The sequence below is a fragment of the Chlamydomonas reinhardtii genome, chromosome 13 (assembly GCF_000002595.2).
Source record: "Chlamydomonas reinhardtii strain CC-503 cw92 mt+ chromosome 13, whole genome shotgun sequence".
Lineage (NCBI taxonomy): Eukaryota > Viridiplantae > Chlorophyta > Chlorophyceae > Chlamydomonadales > Chlamydomonadaceae > Chlamydomonas > Chlamydomonas reinhardtii.
In genome coordinates, this window is record NC_057016.1 from 4,895,125 (window position 1) to 4,914,440 (window position 19,316).

At 65.3% G+C, this 19,316-nt stretch overlaps 1 protein-coding gene across 1 annotated transcript; it reads left to right on the forward strand.

Moving 5' to 3' along the window:
* The first annotated feature begins 171 nt into the window (after nucleotides 1-171).
* CHLRE_13g605900v5 (uncharacterized protein) lies at nucleotides 172-13,803 on the forward strand. The gene is made up of 21 exons (XM_043069877.1): nucleotides 172-688; nucleotides 818-1,387; nucleotides 1,591-1,875; nucleotides 1,975-2,225; nucleotides 2,357-2,756; nucleotides 2,858-3,565; nucleotides 3,745-3,773; nucleotides 3,861-4,278; nucleotides 4,383-4,463; nucleotides 4,578-4,773; nucleotides 4,897-5,120; nucleotides 5,229-5,327; nucleotides 5,467-5,976; nucleotides 6,099-6,845; nucleotides 6,956-7,594; nucleotides 7,711-8,919; nucleotides 9,048-10,224; nucleotides 10,321-10,451; nucleotides 10,527-10,643; nucleotides 10,799-11,089; nucleotides 11,240-13,803. Exons 1-21 carry the CDS (start codon nucleotides 656-658, stop codon nucleotides 13,037-13,039), a joined length of 9,915 nt encoding a protein of 3,304 aa, XP_042917852.1. The 5' UTR covers nucleotides 172-655; the 3' UTR covers nucleotides 13,040-13,803.
* Nucleotides 13,804-19,316: the final 5,513 nt, after the last annotated feature.

Genomic DNA, 19,316 nt, shown 5'->3' on the forward strand with positions numbered 1-19,316 from the left:
TGGAAAGGTTAGGGGCTCGCACGGCATGGTGCCAAGCACGCGTGCAAGGACATTCGCTGTTGCAATCGTCGGGGGGTGCCACACAGGGCCGCAATTGGGCAACATGGCGGCGCACAGGAGGAGATTCCTTCAAGCCTTGCTTCGCAGCCTTGATGTCTGTCTTGGTACCTTCTCGCCTGATGCATGTGTCCCTGGCATGCACGCAAGGCGAGCTTCCTGCGCGACAGTGACGTCGTGCTACGTCGTGAATCCCCTAGGGTTTTGACCGCCAACACGCCCGAGGGTTGCAGACACACCGCGCAGTATACACTAATCATTTCAAAGGAAGCTTCATCATCCCGCGCCAAAGTGCATGTGAGAAATCGGGACCGCCGTGATTTTCACGGCCCTTCGCGGCCCCGATCACGGCCTGGGCCCTCCTGGCGACCCCAAGCTGTTTGTAATGATAGGAATAGTCATATAAAGCGCAAAGGTTGCGGTGTGGGGCAGATTAATCTCTTACCAACAAAGTAGGGCGAAACGACAGCCCGGCAAGGCCAGCGCTCCTAGAGCGCCGTATGCCTGGTACAGTACATATCCAGTGATAATGGCTACCTCTTAAGTCTTAGGCTGATCGGAGCCGGCAGTGGAGCTTCGGGCGAGAAAGTTTGGGGCCATGGCGCAGTCGCTGCCCTTTGAGAGATACCAGGTGCGGTTTGGTCGCATGAGCTTTGTGTAAGATATCTTATCGATAGACAGTCCGTCTCCAGACTAAAATCCTGAAGGGCCAAGGCCCCCTTGACCGACTTGTCACTGGCATCGCCGTGTCCCACAACAGGGCCCGCGCCCGGCCACTGGGGTGCCAGCGCTTGGACCTCAGTCAGTGGCTGGCAGCAGCACAGCCACAGGGCTGACTCGTCGTGGCTTCTACAGTAACCAGTGCGGCTGGCAGGCCCCGACAACAGCAACCGGCGGTCCGTTGCCCCTGCACCAGCAGCAGCCAGGCGCTGGGACGCACTCCTCCGCTCCACGGTTTTATGGAGTGCTTAGGCGCGGGCAGTGCCCACGCATGGTGGTTGCTATGGCACGGCCAAGGAATGGTTCCAGCGGGCTGCAACAGCCAGCGGTGCCGGCTGCTACTTCTGCATCGCAGCAGCGGAGGCGCCCCAGCAGCCAGGCGCCGCTCAGCACCGACCTGCTCATTCAGAGCCTCGAGGCAGCAACCGATACGCAGAGCGTGCTGGAGCTAGTCAAGCAGCCAAGAGCCTCAGCTGCTGAGCCGGTCTTCCTGTACACGGCGGCCCTGAAGGCGCTCGCGCGCCTGCTTGCCAGGCCCGCAGCGTCTGGTGCTGCGGGCCTGGGGCGGGGAGGCCAGCAACGCTCCAAGGAGGAGCTGCAGGAACTACAGGTGCGAGCTGGACGCACACTAAGGAAAGATTTGCGGCTCGCTTGACGCAACATGGGCGGTTCTGGGGGTGCCGCTGTTATGCTGCCGGGGATGAACAATGTGGGTACCACACGTACGCGATAGGCGCAACCCAGATGGCAATTTGCTTCCTAGCCCCCGCTGACCTGATGTTCCCTCTCATGCGGCCCGCATACTGTACGCAGGCAGTTGTACGCAGCATGGTGTCGGAGATGCATACGCGCGTCTTCTCCTTTCCGCTGCTGTCGGATACTTTGATTTCCCTGGATGTGCTGCTACCCGCACTGGGCAGCTGGCAGGTGGCTGGGCTCCGGGCGGACGACGCGGCGTTGCGCTTGCTGGCAATGGCGACAGACGTCCCTCAAGCTGCCGCGGATGCAGACGCATTGCGGCCAGTGCCGCTGCCGGCGTTGCGAGATGCTTTCCGGGCTGCGTTGCGCCTGACCCAGATGGCCCAGCAGATGCAGCAGGTGCGCCGCTGCGCAACTCGCGCCTGCAGTTATTCTGAGCTTGCCTGCCCGATGTTCACCATCAGCTTACTAGTCGCCGGTGCGTCCACCATCCAACAGGCTCCATCTCCACAAGTCGAATCTACCGCAAGGCGCGTGCGGGAAGCCGTGCAAACCTACTTGCGCCGCGCCGTCTTCCCCGCGGCAGAGGAGGGCGGCCAGGCGGCGGCGGCGGCTCGGCTGCATGGTGCGGATTTGGCGGCGATGGCGGCAGCTGCGGAGCTGGCGGTGATGTGGGACGTGGAGGTGCCGCCGGAGGTGATGCAGCTGCATGTGCGGCACGTGGACCGCCTGCTGTCGGGCGCCGCCGGGTGCGTTGCTTAGCGGGTTTGCTGGGCTTACATGGTTGTGCGCAGGTTAAGGCGTGCATGGGCAGTGCACGGTGCTTGGCAAGTAGCGCTTATTACTTATACGCTGCCTCGTGTTGGCACCATGTTGACAGGCCGGCGTACATCGTCAGTGCCGACGTGCATGCGGAGCAGCACAGCGTTGCCGGCCAGGGCACCAGCAGGAGTGGTGATGACAATACCAGCACAAGTCACCATGCTCAAGGGCGCGGCAACGGAAGGGCGGAGCCTAGGGGCCGTGGCGGACGGGGTGGTGGCGGCCGCGTTGGGCGCGGAAGCAGTGCGTCACAGCAGGGGCGCGGGGCTGCTGGTGTCAGCGGCACGGCCTCTGACCGCACGGAGCCCCCGCTGCCTGACGGGTTGGTGGCGGCTGGCCAGCTGGACGTCACGTCCCTGGCGCAGCTGCTGATTGCGTGGGCATCTGTGCCGGCCGGGCGACCCGCGCCGAGCGTGGAGTGGCTGGACCGCGCGTCAGCACTGGCGCTGCGGACGCAGGTGCGATCGGCTTGCTTGGACTGGTGGATGGGGATGGTAGCCGTGTTCTGCTCACAGGCGTATTGTCTCGTTGACTATGTTTCTCTCTTTGGGCTATGCAGGACCGTCTGACCGCCGGGAAGAGGTCTCAGCTCCTTCGGCGCCTGAATCGTTTGCACGTGAAGCAGCAGAAGGCAGAGCAGCGGCTGCAGCAGCTGCAGGAGGCTGCAGGCGCACAGGGGCCGGCAGGCGTGCAGCAGGAGATGCTGGTAGATGACGGCGGGGAGGAGGAGGAGGATGAGGAGGGGGAGCTGGAGTACAGCGACCCAGAGCGGTCGGCGTTTGAAGACGAGGAGAGGAAGGTCCTGCCAGAGAGCATTCCCACCTTCACGGCCACGCTGGAGCGCATTGGACAGGAGGTCAGGTCTTGCGAGCAGGCACTGGCAGCGTTAGGACCGGTCGCCATCGCGCCGTCCGCAGCTGGGTCTGGCGTCGCAGCAGCTCCTGCCCCGCCAGCTCCAGACTCGAAGAAGCGGCAGCAGGCGAACACGGCTGCAGCAATCATGCCCGGTGCCCCAACAGCTCACGTGGCGTCCAAGCGCGCACGCTCGGGCAAGCAGCAGCAGCCGCTCGCGCGCGCAGCCGAGGAGGGAGCCCCAGCCGCGGGGACACAGCCGAGTTACGCGTTGGCATCTGGCGCCCTGACGGGCCTGCTGTGGGCAGTCAGCGAGAAGCTGGGAGACAAGCTGGTTTCGGAGACGCGGGCGCTGGCGCGTGCTGTGGCGGTGGCGCGTATGTCGGATTTTACGTCACCGCAGCAGATTGTGGCGGTGAGGATGCGGTGGTATTGAGTTTGTGCTTCTGGCGTACACCGTGACGACTTCAATGCCAACGGTTTGTTGCGGGATGTTAGTCTAGGGCATTGCTCACCACGTGTGCTCTTTTTACGGACTTAATGCAACCACATAGGTTATAAGTTCATGCGTTTGCTCCGGCCTCCTTCCCACAGGTGCTGTACTCTCTGGGGCGCATGAAGAGGTAAGCAGCTGTCCTTGCCAGTCCTCCACCCCGTTCCTATGCAAGGGTACTCCTGACTTGGGCATGCGCCTGACATTGCACCTGCAGCGTGCCGGCGCGCGAGGAGGTGGGCAAGGTCATCAAGCGCCTGCGCCCCCACCTGGAGTCGCTGTCACCCACCGACGCAGTGCGGCTGCTGCAAGCGCTAGAGGCCCTGGACTATAACCCGCCTGCCAAGCCCTGGCAGGCGCAGCCGCAGGCGCAGCCGCAGGCAAGCAGCCAGCCTACCAGGACTGGCAAGGCAGGCAAGGCAGATACTGCGCAGCCGGCAGCAGATGCAGGCTTTTCGCCGTCAGGTGCGAAGATTATTGGCCGCCTGATGGTGATGGTGGGCGGGTTGGGATCGCGTGGCGGAGGAGGCGGTGGCCAGGCACGCGGCCTGGCTGCGGCGCCCTCGGACCTCATTCTGCAGCTCCTACGCAGCTGCGCCGCGTGGAGCGTGCCCTTTCCGGAGGCGCACCTTGGGGTGAGTGGACTCATGCCGTTGCGCCGTTGCTGTCGTGTGCTGCCGTCTGCCGTGCCCTTTATGAAAGCATTCTGCTGGTAAAACCTTGTTCTTCATCTCTACAGGCTCTAGAGGACATTGTGGAACAGCGGGTTCTGCGGTCTCTGCCGCTGGACAAGATCAAGTTGCTGTCGCCGCGGGCTATGGTAGGTGATTGCGCCCCGCAACACATGCATAGAATGGCGACAGGCGGTTATCTTCCTTGCCTGCTGTGTGCATAGGAATTGATCCGCGTCCCAATGCCACGTGTGCGGTTGCAGGCAACGGCTGCCCAGGCCAGCTATGGGTATGTGCCTACCGCGGTGGCCTCAGACGCCGACGTCAACGCGGACGTGATGCGAGCGGGGCTGCTGGATGGCGTCATTCTGCCGCTGGCGGCCACCCGGCAGGGCTTTGCCAACGGGGACATGTTCTACCTCGCACTGTGGGACTGGATGGAGGTCAAGGCGTGCGAAGGTGCGGCTTCGGGTTGCGTGCTGGATCTCGAACGTGTATCCATATTTGCCACGTCGCACTGAGCCCATCCTCGACTATCCCAACCTGACCGTAATTGCGCTCCTTCACACACCTTGCACCCAGGTATCACTGTGGACAAGGCCACCTCGCTGATCAACTCCTACGCCTACAACAAGAGCTGGGCGCTGGTGCCGCAGCTGAGGAAGGTGATGGAGGGCCTGATGGAGCGAGCTCTGCAGCTGCCGGTGTCGCAGCCGCGGGAGGGCTCCAAGCTGCTGCTGGCGGTGGGACGGGCGCTGCGCGTGATGGGCGACAAGATGCAGTGCACGCCGGCCGACTCCATCGCGGTAAGCCGTGATCTGTACTGATGATTATAGATGCCGGGGCTGCCTATGCTTGCGGGTTGTCTTGCGCCTATCCGTCTTCCTGATGGCCCCTTGCGCTGTGCTTGGCAGGACAAGGTGGCTCCTGGTGTGGCGCCGCTGCTGCTGCCGGCGGTGCAGCAGCTACTTCGCCTGCGGCCCAGCATGTCCGACATATCAGCGGTGGCCAAGGTGGGTGGCATGGAGCCAGGCTCGTTGGCATGTGGAAGCTACAATGTTGGAGCTTTGGCTCATCATTCGCTCTGCCGCTTTGGGCTTTTGCTACCTGGCCTGCTATGACCTGCTCGCTGCGATGTGCCCGCGCATGTAGGGCCTCCTCGTTGAGGCGCGGTGGCGAGTGCCCGTCAGCGCTGACGGTTTTGGCAGGAGCACCAGCGGCGGCGAACCCGGGCACCGAGCTATTCTGCTGGAACAGGCTACACGCGGGCTATTGGTGGACCTTTTGGCGGCAGCAATGTCGGAGCCCAAGCCGCTGGAGGAGATGGGAGTGTCGGAAGTTGCGTGGCTGCTGGAGGGCTTTGCCGCGCTGCAGTACCGCCCTTCGCACGACACGCTGGCACAGCTCTACAGTGCAGCTGCGGCGCGGCTGGTCGAGCGGCCGGCGAAGGCGGAGGAGGTGGTGGAGCTGCTGAACAGTGTGACGGGCATGGACAGGGTGGCAAGCGAGCCCGCAGCGGCAAACGCAGCAGCAGGGCCCATGGCAGCAGGAGGATCAGCGCCGGCGACGGGGCGGCGTGGGGCACTCGGGGATGAGCTCAAAGCCCGCGGCCGGCTGCTGCAGCAGCTGGCTGTGGCAGTGCTGCAGGAGCCTGCACTGCCGGTAAGCCGGGGGAATGGCGAGGGTGGGCTTGCTCCGGTCTGAAGCTACTGATACGGGTATTTGCAATGTGGTGTTGCAAAGCAAGCCCTTCCCTGACGCACTGCGCCCCAAACCCTTGACAGGTGCTGGCGGCCCAGCCGGGAGGTTTGGTGGCAGCCATTAGGCAGATGGCGGCTCTGGGCCTGCGGCCACCAACGCAGCAATGGCTGTCCACCTACACGACGGTGCTGCAGGACCTGCTACCGAAGCTTCAGGCCACTAGCCTGGCGCATGGCGCAGAGGGCCTGGCGCTGCTTGGCGCTGCCCCGCCTTCTTCATTCCTCGACATCCTGCTCACTTGTGCGGACAAACATGGCGTGGACAGGTTCGAGCCGCACGCGCTCGGGCTGCTGCTGGGTGGGGCCCACGCGCTGCGGCAGAATGCGCTGGCGGCTCAGGCAGCGGCGGAGTTGCGGCTCAGAGGCGTTGGAGACGATGATGAGGCGGAGGAGGAGCGGGCGCACACCGCAGAGGCCGCCGATGTCGATCCGGCTGCCTGGCGGCGGCGGCAAGTGGCAACCGGTGTCCCGGTGGTTGCGCCACTGTCGACTGCAGCGCAGGAGACGTGGGGCCGCGCGCACGTGGCGTTCGTGTCCGAAGCTCGCAAGAGCAACCCCATGCCGCGCTACTCGCGCGCGCAGCAGCTGCTAGTGGTGAGCGCAGTGACAAGCTTTGAGCTGTCGCGACCGCCTCTGAGCCAGGGGCAGCAGGCGGCCGCAGGCAGCGGAGTCGGCAAGGCGGGGCGTGGCAGCTCCAAGGCAGCAGGGGCGGGCGCCGTCGCGGACTTCCGGGCGCGGCTGGAGGCGGACTGGCTGGCGGAGACCTGCGCGGTGAGCAAAAGGCATAGGCCCTGTGCAATTTATCAATGCTGGTGCGTACAATTATTCCTCAACTGTCATGGGCACTGAACTCTGCTTGCATAACCTGGACGCGACTGCAGAGCCTGCTGGCGAGCCGGAGGGCTCTGGAGGCGAGCGCAGTTGGCGGCAGCGGCGGCAGCGCTTCGCTGCTGCCATCGCCAGAGCTGCTTGAAGATCTCCTACGCCTGGCATCGCGCGTGCTGCGTGGCTGTGACGACGGTAGCATTGTCCGGCTGGCGTCCAGTCCGACAGCCTCTGCAAGCTCCTCGGCGGTCGACAGCAGCACAGCAACAGCAGGTCTCGATGCGGCTGAGAGTGTGCTTCAGCTCGTACAGCTGTCAATCCGCGATCTCTTCCAGTCATCCAGCAGCCAACGGGAGGCCACAGCCTTAACGGCGTGGCGACGCCTGCTCTGCGCCGCCCTGGCAGCAGGCATCAGCCTGTCTCCTGCAGAGCTAGGCGTGTTCGCATCAGCACTGCTGGATGAAGCTGCAAAACGGACACGGCGTGCGCTGGCCGCAAAAGGCTCGGGCTCTACAGCTCGAGCAGCAGCAGCCGTTGTCCACACAGCTGCAAGCGCCGGCTCGGGCGCAGGATCCCGGTCGCTGTCGGCGGAGGGCAGGGAGTTGATGACGGCTGTGTGGCAGGACGTGGAGGAGGGCTTGGAGGGCGTGCTGCTGCCGGTGCTGCCCTGGGTGCCGCCACATGAGATACTCAAGGTGGGGATATTGCTGCACGCCTGCCATGCGCATGCTTTGATCGGCTAGGCAACAAGCCACCGGCTGCTGTGTGCTGACCGTAAGTGCGACGCACATTCTGGTGCCCTGCTTCACAGGCTCTGCGCTTCGGCCTGCTGGAGCAGCCGCCAGCGGTGCTGACCGCCGCCAGCCTGCGGCAGCTGGCGCTCATGTGCACCTACACGACCCAGGCCGCGCCCCAGCTGGCGGAGGAGGCAGGCCGCGGCCGGCGGACGCTGTGGTGGTCAACTGTGCGGGCCGAGCTGCTGCGGCGGGCTCAAGATGAGGAGGTGGAGAAGGCCTGGTCGAAGGCGCAGCGAGGCAGCGGCAGCAACGGCAGTGCCACGACGGCAGAGGCAGACCTGCAGACGGCAATTGATTTGGCTGCCGCCTGCTATGGCCTCCTGATGCACGGCGGCGGCAGCAGGGAGGGGCGGGACAGTGCCAGCGGCGGCGGCGCGGCGCCTTCTAGCGCCTCACTGCCGGACGAGCTGGCCACCTGGATGAAGCTGCTGCTGACGCGCGCAGGCTCGAGTCTGGCGGCAAGAACGTCCTTGAGTAAGGGCCTGGCGGGTGTGCGTGCTCTGCAGCTGCTGTGGGTGGCGCGCTCTGCTGGCTGCGCGCACCTGCTGCCGGCAAGCGTGTGGAGCACTGCGTTCGGGGCGCTGGGGCCGGAGAAGACAGGGGCGGCGGCACTGCAGCCCCGGCAGCTGGCGCAGCTAGTGGTGCTGCGAGCTGAGGCCCTGCGCGGTAGCGGTGACAGCGCGACCGGCAATGGCCCGCTGGAGCGACTGCCCACACGGGCAAGGTCATCGATGCCCGTTGCCAGCTGGTTCCTGGAGGTATGGCTCGGAAGGCTGGCAGTCTCATGCCGGCGGGTGCTCCTGTCAAAACGCGCAAGGGGCGGCGCCAGCGCTGACTCGGACGGGGTCACACCTGCAGTCGCCTTCCTAGCGGTGGCCTATTGCCTGCCGCCTGACCAGCAGCGGCCGCCAGAGTATGCTGCTGTGCTGGCGAAGGCGGCCCTGCCGGCGCTGTCTGGTTCAGTTGGAACAGCAGCAGGAGCAGACGTGACACTGCGTTTGGCGGACCTGTGGGCCTTCCTAAGGCGCGTTGAGGGTTGGCCAGTGACAGGCTCGGGCAGCAGCACCGGCGACAGCAGTGGCAATCAGAACGGAAGCGATGCCAGCTGGTTCGGGCTGCCCGTGGAGGCCGCGGCAGCCGTGTGCCAACAGGTCTTGGCAGTGGCGCAGACCGGGGCCCAGGCGGCGGGCGGCTTCATCATGCCCCCATCAGAGGCGGTACAGGTACGAGTCCTGTGAGCATGAACACAATTGTGCCGGATCGTGCAACTTGCTTGTGTTGCATTCCTCATCGCCGTTGATTCCAAATCCACACCACCAAGGTCTTCCTCTTTATCTGCTGACACCCGCAGTTCACTGTAACGCTGCTCAACGCCACGGCGGTCGAGAGCAGCAGCGCGAGTGCCCTGGAGGCGGCGCTGCCGCTACTGCAGGCGCTGGTGCCGGAGGCGGAGGCGGAGCTGTGGGCGCTGGCGACGCGCGAGCGCCTGGGCAGGGCAGTGCTGGCGTCGGCGCTGCAGGCCGCATTGAACGCCGTCACCAACACTGAGCCGCCGCTGGGCGCAGACGGGGCTATTGCGTCAGCCTGTGAGGTGGCAGCGCTGATGGTGGGCAGCGTGGCGGTGCTGCTGCAGCAGCTGCCGCAGCAGCCGACTGCTGCACAGGTGGCAAACAGCCGGGCGGCTTCAGTGGTGTCGCGCCTCGATGCGCGCAGCCTCCCGCCGGACCAGCTGGCTGCCCTGGCGTCTGCCATCATCCGCCTCTGCCCGCCTGCAGCCGGTGGTGCTGCTGCAGGCGATGATGCAGCGGCGCGCATCCCACAAGCCGCAGCCGCCGTGCTGCTGCGGCTGATGTCAGCTGCGGAGGTGGTCGAGCGGCTGCCGATCACGCGCCTTGAGGCCGCCCTCACACGCTTCCTCCCAGCCCAGCAGCAGCAGCACGAGGGGCAGGCACCAGAAGCTGGGTCACAACTGCCCATGACGGAGGCGGTCGCGCAGGCCATCAGCGCCAAGCTGCAGGTGGGCAGCACGGCCTGGTTCGCCCGCACGCCGGTGGGCCTGGCGGTGCAGCTGCACCGCTGCGGCGCCAGCGGTGTGCTGCTGCAGCGCGCGCTGCTCGCGGACCGCGACTGGGCCGGGCGGGAGGTGCAGCTGCTGCAGGCCCTGGCGATGGCGGCGCCGCGGGAGCCGCTGGCACTGTCGCTGCGCGACTATGGTCCTGAAAGAACTGTGGAGGAATCAGACGCTATCGCGCAGCCGGGCGAGGGCCCATTTGGGCAGCTTGTGCTCAAGCTCTGTCGTGGGCTTGAACGCGTTCAACGGCTGAGCGACGCTGCGGCCTGTATGACTAGCCTGGCAGAGGTCGTGCCCTATCTGGAAGGCACCAAGGGGTCCGATGGTCTGTTTGCGCTCTACAACACAGTCAAGCTGTTACCTGTATGTGTTGCGCAGCAGCCGGCACAGCTGGCTAAGGACATTCACGTTGACCCGGAACATCTCTGGCGGCTGCTGGAAGCGATGCTGAAGCTGGGTGCGTTGGGTGAAGTTGGTATGGGTCATGCCTTGTACGGTACAGCAAGCTATACCAGACACGCCATCCAAGGGTTGTTGTGCCTTTGTTCTGCAGGAGGCGAACACCATAATGACTGCATGTTTCACACAGCGAGGCGCAAATTCGTGCAGACCAATGGGTTCATGCTGCCATATACGCATCCACTGGACACCGCTCTGGACAATCGACGTTTTGCAGTGCAGCGGGTAAGCATGCACAGTATATCTATACTGCTAGCCCGCCTACGTAAGCCTACACTGTAGTCACATACTCAATCGCAGGAGGAATTTGATTTCTGTGGTACGTTCGTCGGCTATGTTGGGCCGTACTTAATTCATCCGAAGGTGGGGCAGGTCATCCTTGAGTGCGCCAAACCTCTTGTGGGGCGGCATCAACAGGTACGCAGTCTCGTGTAGCCCGGTGTAGCCTGTTGCGTTCAGCCGGGCACTTGTACCTACCTTGTCATACATCATGGTCCACACCCTTGGGCATGGGGTTGCTTGGGGTCTTTTATCGCGATCCCTTAACCCTGTGCCCTACCTCCGACATGCAGCGCATGGAGCAGCTCCTGCAGGAGCAGTCCGCCGCCAACCACCCCGGCAGCACCAGCACCAGCTCCAGCAGCACTGCTGGCGGCGCCGCCGCCGCCGCCTACTGGTGGCCGCCGGGCTGCGCCCAGCCGCCGCCGGGCCGCCTGGTGGCGGGGCTGCGGCTGCCGGAGGGCGACCCGGACCTGCTGTCGGCACGGCAGCTGGGGCTGCTGTACGGGGCTGTGGTTATACATGGCCAGGATGCAGAGTCCCCGCTGCCCTACGGCATCATTGAAACAGAGGGCGTGCAGCAGGTATGTATGAGTATGCGCCTAATACATGTGCGCGCCCAACACGGGGAACGCTCGCGAAGTTGGAGCTTGCCTGTTCCCACGTGCGCTGCGCACGTGTCCACTTCAGCGACCATGCTCGTTGCCTTGCTTCACACTTGGCCGTACTCGCAGCTGTACCTGGCCTACATCACGTCGCTCAACCTGCTGGCCGGCCGCACCGACCTGCTGCCGCATGAGCACCTGGAGGCGATGCTGGGCGCGCTGGAGCCCGCCGTGTTTGGCGATCGGAGAATTGTGCCGGCAGGCCCCGATGGCATGGAGCCAGTTGAGGGCTACGACTTCTACAACGACTGCCTGCCGATCGAGCGCTTCCTGGCGCCCGTACTGGCGCGGTACGCGAAATTGGGCGCAGAGGAGCAGCCGCAGCCAGCGGGCGCAGATCGCCGGGTTGATACGGTAGACCTTTTCGGGCTGGCAGACCTCAGCGACCAGTCCATGCTCGTGTCGCTGTACCGGAAGCGCCCAGTTCCGGAGGAGGATGGCCGCGGCGCGACAACCGCGCCTGGTGGTGGTGGTGGCAGCGGCAGCCGTCGCGGCTTGGGCGGAGGGGGCGGACCAGAGGTGCTGGACGTGGGTCCGGGTCTCGACGTCGGTGCAGCGGCACAGGCCAGTAGGGCCGAACGTGGAGATGGAGGAACATCGGGGGCCGTCACAGGAGCCTGGGCAGGCAAACCACGGCCGATAGCGCGGCCGGCGCATCACGACTGGATCCACCTTTATGTTCCAAGTTTGGAACTGCCCGCGCACCTGCGGCTGCCGCCGGGCCACCGCCACGGCCAGCCCGGTGGCGACCCCGCGGCGGACGCGGCGCGGGAGGCCTACGTGCGGTCGATAGTGCCCAGTTTTGGGCTACTGCGCCGGCTAGCGCGCATGGTTGCGGTAACCAGGCGAACGGATGAAGTCCGACGCGCGCTGCAGGAGGATAGCGGCTTCTCTGGATTCGGCGAGGGTCGCTGGGCGCGCCTGCTTGAATATATCCTCGATGGCGAGGGGGCACAGAAGCGCGCAACGGCCGAGGAGCTGCTGAAGATGTTGGGCGTTCAGTGGGCCGACGCGCACCAGCAGGACACCAGCAGCAGCAGCAGCAGCAGCAGCAGCAGCGAGCCTAGCAACGGTTCCTGGAACAGGATGATGGCGCGCGAGAAATCTGTTCCGCCCGCTGGTGGTGATGCGGCTTCGGAGACACCTTTGGCCCCGGAGGCCAACCCTGCCGCCGCCCAGCAGGATGTGGCGGCAGGAAAGGCCAAAGGTGGCAGCGCGCCTGCTGCTAGTCAGGTCCAGACGGACATGGCCAGGGCAGTTGACCAGGCAGCAGGCGCACCACCGGGGAGCAGCCTCACGCTGCCAGAGCTAGCCGGCAGCTGCAGCACTGAGCGGACGCCAACTCGGCAGCAAACGCCGCCGGTACAGCAGGCGCAGTTGCAACCTCAGCCACAGCCGCAGGACCCGGCGGCGGCGGGAGATCAGGGCATGGAGTTGCTTGGCGCGGTGGCGCAGGTAGGCAGTGCGCTCGGGTCCATGCTGGTCGGCGCAGCTCAGGCGGCGGTGCAGAGCGCTGTGAGCAGCGTGGCGTCCGCGGTGGCGGCCAGCAGCATTGGCGAGCTGGATCCAGCGCAGGCGGCAGTGCAGGCGGAGGCTCAGCAATACTTGGAGGTCATGCTGTGGGCGCACATAGCCGTCAAGGGCTGCGCGGTGGAGCTAAATGAGGGGACCAGACAGCTCATGCTGCATCGTGCAGTGCGCAAGCTGATGTTGGCGCAGAGCAGCAAGAGCACCAACAGCGATGGACGCATGCAGCTCGACCGGGACGAGCTGGTGCGGGCATTTGTCGCGGAGGCGGACGAGTACGCCATTGAGAGCCGGCGGCAGAAACGCAAGGCCGCGAAGCGCCGCGGCTTTGGCAAGAGCTAGCTTTCAGGCGCAATGATTATGTCTGGTGCGAGCGAGAGATAAATGTTGTTGATTTGGCGGCGTGTATGCATGCAGCGCAGAAGCGTGAGGCTGAGGCGGAACTTTTGGGAGGGCAGGATGTGCCTGCGGTGCCGGCCAGGCGCCGGCGTGCTTTTGAGCAAGCATTGGTACGTCGGGCAGGGAAAGTGCTGGGCAAAGCAGGGCAGGACTTGACAGTTGGCGGTGTGCTCTGCTGCTGGTCATGGTGTGTACGAGTGTTGTAGCTGGCGGCTGCAGCAGGAGGGCTGACAATTTGGTAGATGTTGGTGCGTTGCGTGATCACAGCAGAGATCTCAGGCGTTCGCAATGTTGCAGATGTTCGTTGCGCATTGAGCAGCACCCGCTTTCTCAAGTAGCGTTGGGCACCAGGGTAACTGCAAAATGTATGTGCGCCTCCGGCCGTTCAATTGTTAGTCTCTGCGTTTATGAGCTGGTAGAACCGCTTGGGGAGCTTAACTCTCGCAGGATGGGTTGCGCGTGTGGGTGGCGTCGTGTGTGCATATGGGCCGATAGGCTGCGGCGGCCGCATGTCGGGCTCGGGTCAAAGCAAGACCTGAGCCGCACAAGCGCAGGTACTCATGGGTGATAAGCTGATGATAAGCTGATGAATCGGTCACGATGTGCAGGTATCGTACGCAAAGGAGTGCGTGTCGCAGAGGTCGTATTCAGGCACTGACTACCAAGGTCGAGGCGCTGGTTACTGAGGTAGAGGAGCAGATGCCCGATGTACACTCTTACAAGTACAGGTGCGCAACCGACCCGCTCCATTACGTTACACGCCCGCACCAGCCGCGCGCACGAATCGCCAATGGAAGCCCTGATCACACAATGGACGCCAACCCACAGCCTGAGGCATGGAGTCGCACGTGGAGCCACAGGCTCACTCGGAGCTACGGTAGTAACACCTTGCCATCCGCACTCGCAGCCTATCCCGTCATCAATCGTGCTGCTACCTGCACCAGGTTTGCCCGTGCAAACCCTTTCACAGCTGCTGGTGTTGCGAAGTTGGTTCGGCAAGCCTGAATTGCTAGCGGGTGCGTTACACACGATGCAGCTACGCTGCCTGGCACCTTCGGTAGTCTGGGTATATAATGCGCATGTGTAGTTGACAGCAACACGCTTGGTCGGGGCTTAAGACCTCCCGACGGTCCGTGAACCGACACAATGCCGTACTGGCAGTCGGGGAGGCGCTACAGATGGGCAGACAAGGAGGCACTTCTGCCTGATCAGGGCAGGCGCCTCGCTAACTTCCCAGGGCCCCAAGTTCGGACCGCAGCTACCACCTCACCGGCAGTGCTGCCCGATAACCCAAATTACCAACACTCCCCCTCGGACCGAACTGGGTCCAATAGCAAACCGCCAACTGACAGCCAACTGACAGGGGAAACAAACAAGGCCAATCACCGGCCATAAAGGAGGAGATAACTCCCCCTCAAACTGAGCACCGTCTGAAGTCACCGCAAGTCACTGCACTAGGCCTCAGCCTTACTGCACGTGGCAGAACCCAGCACGGTCCCATTCCTAACTAACCTCCCTGCTAACATACCGCCGCAGCGGCATCTGTCCTTGACAGAACCCTGCTCAAGTGCTGACGCCCATCGCCGCGCGGCAGAAGAAGAACTTGGCCTCCGGCAGCGCCTTGGTCAGCGCGTCCGCAATCATCTGCTCCGTGGGGCAGTACTCCACAGCCACCTCGCCGCGCGCCACGCGCTCACGCACCAGGTGGTGCTGAATGTCGATGTGCTTCGACAGCGGCGATGAAGCAATGGGGTTGCGAGCCAGACTGAGGGCGCCCTGGCTGTCGCAGCGAATGACTACAGCACCGCTGCGCAGGCCCAGGTCCGACGCCAGCTTACGCAGCCACAGCGCCTCCTTGGTCGCTGCGGCCGCGGCCTGGTACTCCGACTCCACAGAAGAGGCAGCGACCGTGCGCTGCTGCTGACTGCACCAGCTGACCACCGTCTTGCCCAGGGCAAAGAGGAAGGCGGTCTGCGAGCGGCGGGTATTGGGGTCGCCGGCCCAGTCGGCATCACAGTAGCCGACAAAGGCGCCAGCGTCATAGCCCGCCGCGCCGCCGCCGGCGCTGCTGCTGCCTGCGCCACCGCCGCCGCCAGAGGCGGAAGCGCTGAAGCGCAGGCCCATGTCCACGGTGTGCTTGAGGTAGCGCAGCACTCCCGTCGCCAGCGCCAGATGAGCCTTGGTCGGCGCCGCCATGTGCCGCGCGAGCACGCTCAGCGCGTAGGCAATGTCGGGCCGGGTGCTGACGGCGACGTAGTTCAGTCCGCCGATCAGCGAGCGGTAGGGGCCGCCGTCATCCAGCACGGGCTGCTGCTCGCTGGCCGCCAGCACACGCGTGCCAGCCGGCAAAGGCAGGCTGCGCGGCTTGGCATCAGTCATGCCGTGCCGCTGCAGCAGCTCGTTGACGTAGCGCCGCTGCTGCAGCAGGATGTCGCCGGTGCTGGGGTCCCGCTTAATCTCCATCCCCAGATAGGTGCTGGCCTCTCCCAGGTCACGCACCTCGAAGCACTTGCCAATGGCGGCCTTGACTGCCGCCAGCTGCGCGGAGCAGCCAGCGGCAATCAGCAGGTCGTCCACGTGCACCAGCACATAGACCGGACCCGCCTCGTCGTGCCGCACAAAGAGTGCCGGATCCGCCGTGGCTGGCGTGAAGCCCAGCCCGCCCAGCTCCTCACTGAGCTTGCGGTACCAGCAGCGCGGTGCCTGCTTCAGTCCATACACGGACTTTAGCAGGCGGCATGCCAGCGGCACGCTGCGGTGGCTTGAGCCACCGCTGCCGCCGCCGTCAGCACCACCGCCGCCACCAGTGTCGCCGCCGCCGCCGTCGCCGCTGACCTCAAACCCCTGCGGCTGCTGCATCCAGAGCTCCTCATCAAGGTCGCCGTTGAGGAAGGCGGTTTTGACGTCCATCTGGTGCAGCGATAGGCCGCGCGCGGCGGCGATGGCCAGAATGGCCCGCAGCGAGACGTAGCGGCTGGTGGGCGCGAACACCTCGCTGTAGTCTATGCCCTCGCGCTGGGCAAAGCCTTTGACTACCAGGCGCGCTTTGAAGCGCGGGGCGCCACCAGGCTGCGGCTTCAATTTGTACACCCACCGGTTGGCCAGCAGACGCACACCCGGAGGCGGCGCCGCCAGCTCCCAGGTCTTGTTATCGCGCTGGGACTCCATCTCCTCCTCCATAGCCTTACGCCAGTCAGCCGCATGAGGCCCACTGCTGGCCTCAGCATAGCTGCTGGGCTCGCCCACCCCCGCAGTCGTAGCAGTGCTGACGCCATAGCTGTCCTCGTCATCCGAGGGTGGCGCCAGCGGCGGCGTCTCGTCATCGTCGCTGTCCTCATCGAACAACTGAGCTGCTGCCGCTGCTGCAGCCGAGGCGGCGCTGTTACTGCTGTTGCTGTGACTTCCGCCGCCCGCCGCCGAGGCGAAAGCACTGAGCGGCGGCGTGAGTACAGGGCGTTGGCTGCGGGTGGCTGGCCGTGAGGGCGGGGCCACCGGCGCCGGAGAGGGCGCCGGCGGGTTGGCGACCGCTGGCGGGTTGGCGACCGCCGGCACTGCAGCACTGCTGTTGCTACCGAACGGCACGCCCGCCAGGCGCGACGCCGGTCCCCGCACGTCCTCATCAAACCGCACGTCCCGGCTCACCACAACTTTGCCGCCGACCATGACGCGATACGCGGCAGAGTTGCGCTGCAGGCCCAGGTACGTGCCGACGTCGGCGCGCGGGCTGAGCTTGGAGCGCTGGTCAGCGGGCAGGGTGACGTAGACGCGGCAGCCGAAAGTGCGCAGGCTGGAGATGTCGGGCTTGACGCCGGTGAGCGCCTCCCACGGCGTGCTACTGCAGCTGGAGGAGGGGCTCAGGTTGCGCAAGTGGCTGGCATACGTGACAGCTTCAGGCCAGAAGCTGGAGGAGAGCGCAGCGTCAAACAGCATGGCGCGCGTGCGGTCCATCAGCGTGCGGTTGAGCCGCTCAGCGGCTCCGTTCTGCTGCGGCATATAAGGCGCGCTGAACTGCTGCACGGTACCGCGCTCGCGCAGCCACTGCTGCAGCTCCTCTGAACGGTATTCACCACCGTTGTCGCTGCGGAGGTTGCGCAGCTTGCCGCCGCCAGGGTGGCAATTTTCCAGCTGCACAATCATCTCCTGCAGCGCTTCACCAGCGTGTTCTCTGGTGGTGAGCATCCGGACAGCTGACACCCCCGTGGCGTCATCCAGCAGCGTGATGAAGTAGCGAGAGCCACCGCGGCCCATGATAGGCATAGGGCCGCACACATCAGAATGCGCAAGAGCCAGAGGCTGCTGCGGCTCGCTGCTGCTGTCCGGGAAGGGCGAAGAGGCTGCCTTTGCCTCGACGCACGTGCTGCACACTGACTCGGCTGCCTGGCTGAGAGCACTCAGGTCAACGTCAAGGCCAGTGACCAGGGAGCCGTTCACCATCTGCATCAGCGAATGCCAGCCAACGTGGCCGAGACGCCGATGCAGCCGGTGAGCAGCGATCAGAGCAGTCACCGACGAGCTGGAGCTGCTGCTGACGGTGCCGCCGCCGCCCGAAGGCGCGGCGGTGCCGTTGCTGCTGCTGCTTGCGCCGGAGCTGTTGAGGCTGCTGCTGGTGGTGCCGCCGCTGCCCGAGGGCGCGGCGGCGGAAGAAGGAAGAAAGCTGCTGTCGCTGCCAGTGGCAGCGGCGCCGCCGCCGCTCACAGGCGCGGCGGTGCCGCCGCCAATCGCCGGCGGCGCCATGGCGGGCGCCGCCAGCAGGACCGGCAGCATAGTCACAGACAGCGGATATTGACCGTCACGCACGCGGCCGCTGAGTATGGAGCGGCCAGCCAGCTCGACAGTCGCCGACTCCCCCTCGAACACTACCTTAGCGCCGCTGGACGCCAGCCGGCGCACCGATAGCAGGGAGAGGTGGGCGTCTGGCACGTACAGAACGCCCGTCACGTCAACGCGCTGCTGCCCAGAGAGCATCCGGAGAGTCCCCGATCCCCCGACCGGGCTGCTGCGTCCATCACCCCACAGCACATGACTCACTCTTGGGCGCACCACGAAGTCGTGGAGCAGGCGGCGGTGCGGCGTGATGTGTGCGAAGGTGCCGGAGTCAATCACCGGCACATCGAAGGCGGCGGCGCTCGCAAAGCTGCCGCCGACGCTTCCTGACGCATCACCACTGCCGCCACCGCCCGCACTGGGGGACAGCATGCTGCCTCTGCTCACATCGCAGACGACGAGCACGCGGCCGCCGAGGCCCGCAGGCCCGGCTCCGCCGCTGCTGCAACTGGAAACTCCTGCTCCAGTGCTGCTGCTGTTGCTACCGCCGAAGTCCCGGGTGACTACGCGGTAGGTGTTGGACAGCAGGCTGCTGCCGGCGCCCGGGGGTGGCGCGGCGCTGCCGCTGTAGCTACTGCTGCTGAGGCCGTTGCCGGCCGAGCTGTAGCTGAAGGTGCTGGTGCTACTGCAGCCGCCGTGGTCCCCAATCACGGAGGCGCTGGGCACGCCGCCATCGGCCATGCTGTAGCTGCTAATGGCGCCGGAGCTCGCCGGCTCCGCGCCAAAGGTGTGCACGATCAGACTGCTGCTGGGGTAGTCCTCAGCCCAGTCGTCAACGCTGCTCACAACCAGCACATGCGCGGGCCTGGAGGCGGCGGACCGGGCGCCACCCTTGGCGCCCGAACCCCCGCCGCCGCCCTTGCCGCGCTTCTTGGCCCCATCTCCGCTTCCGCTGCCGCCGCCGCCGCCGCCGCCGTGCTTCTTCTGCTGCTGCTGCTGCTGCTGCTGCTGCTGCTGCTGCTGCTGCTGCTGCTGCTGCTGCTGCTGTAGCTGCACGGGCGAGCGAATGGAGGCGCGCTGGATGCCAGCGCTGACGTCGGCCTGGCGCACGGCGCAGTTGGGCTTGATGTGCCCGGGCTGCTCGCAGTAGTGGCAGACAATGCCGCCGCTGCTGCTGCTGCCGCCTGCGCCACCGCCACCGCCAGCGTTACCGCCGCGGCTGCGGTTGACGTTGCCCACGTGCCCGCCGTTGGCCTGCCGGAAGCGCTTGGTCACCTCGTGCTGCATGAGGTAGCCGCGCAGCTCCGCAACAGTCTGCTGGGGCTGGGAGTTGCAGATCTCAACCAGCACCTCATACGCCGGCAGCGGCAGACCATTCAACAGGCGCAGTCGCACGGCGGGCTCCTCCCAGGTGCCGCCGAGCGCGTAAATCCTGTCGCGCAGGTCACTGGCACGC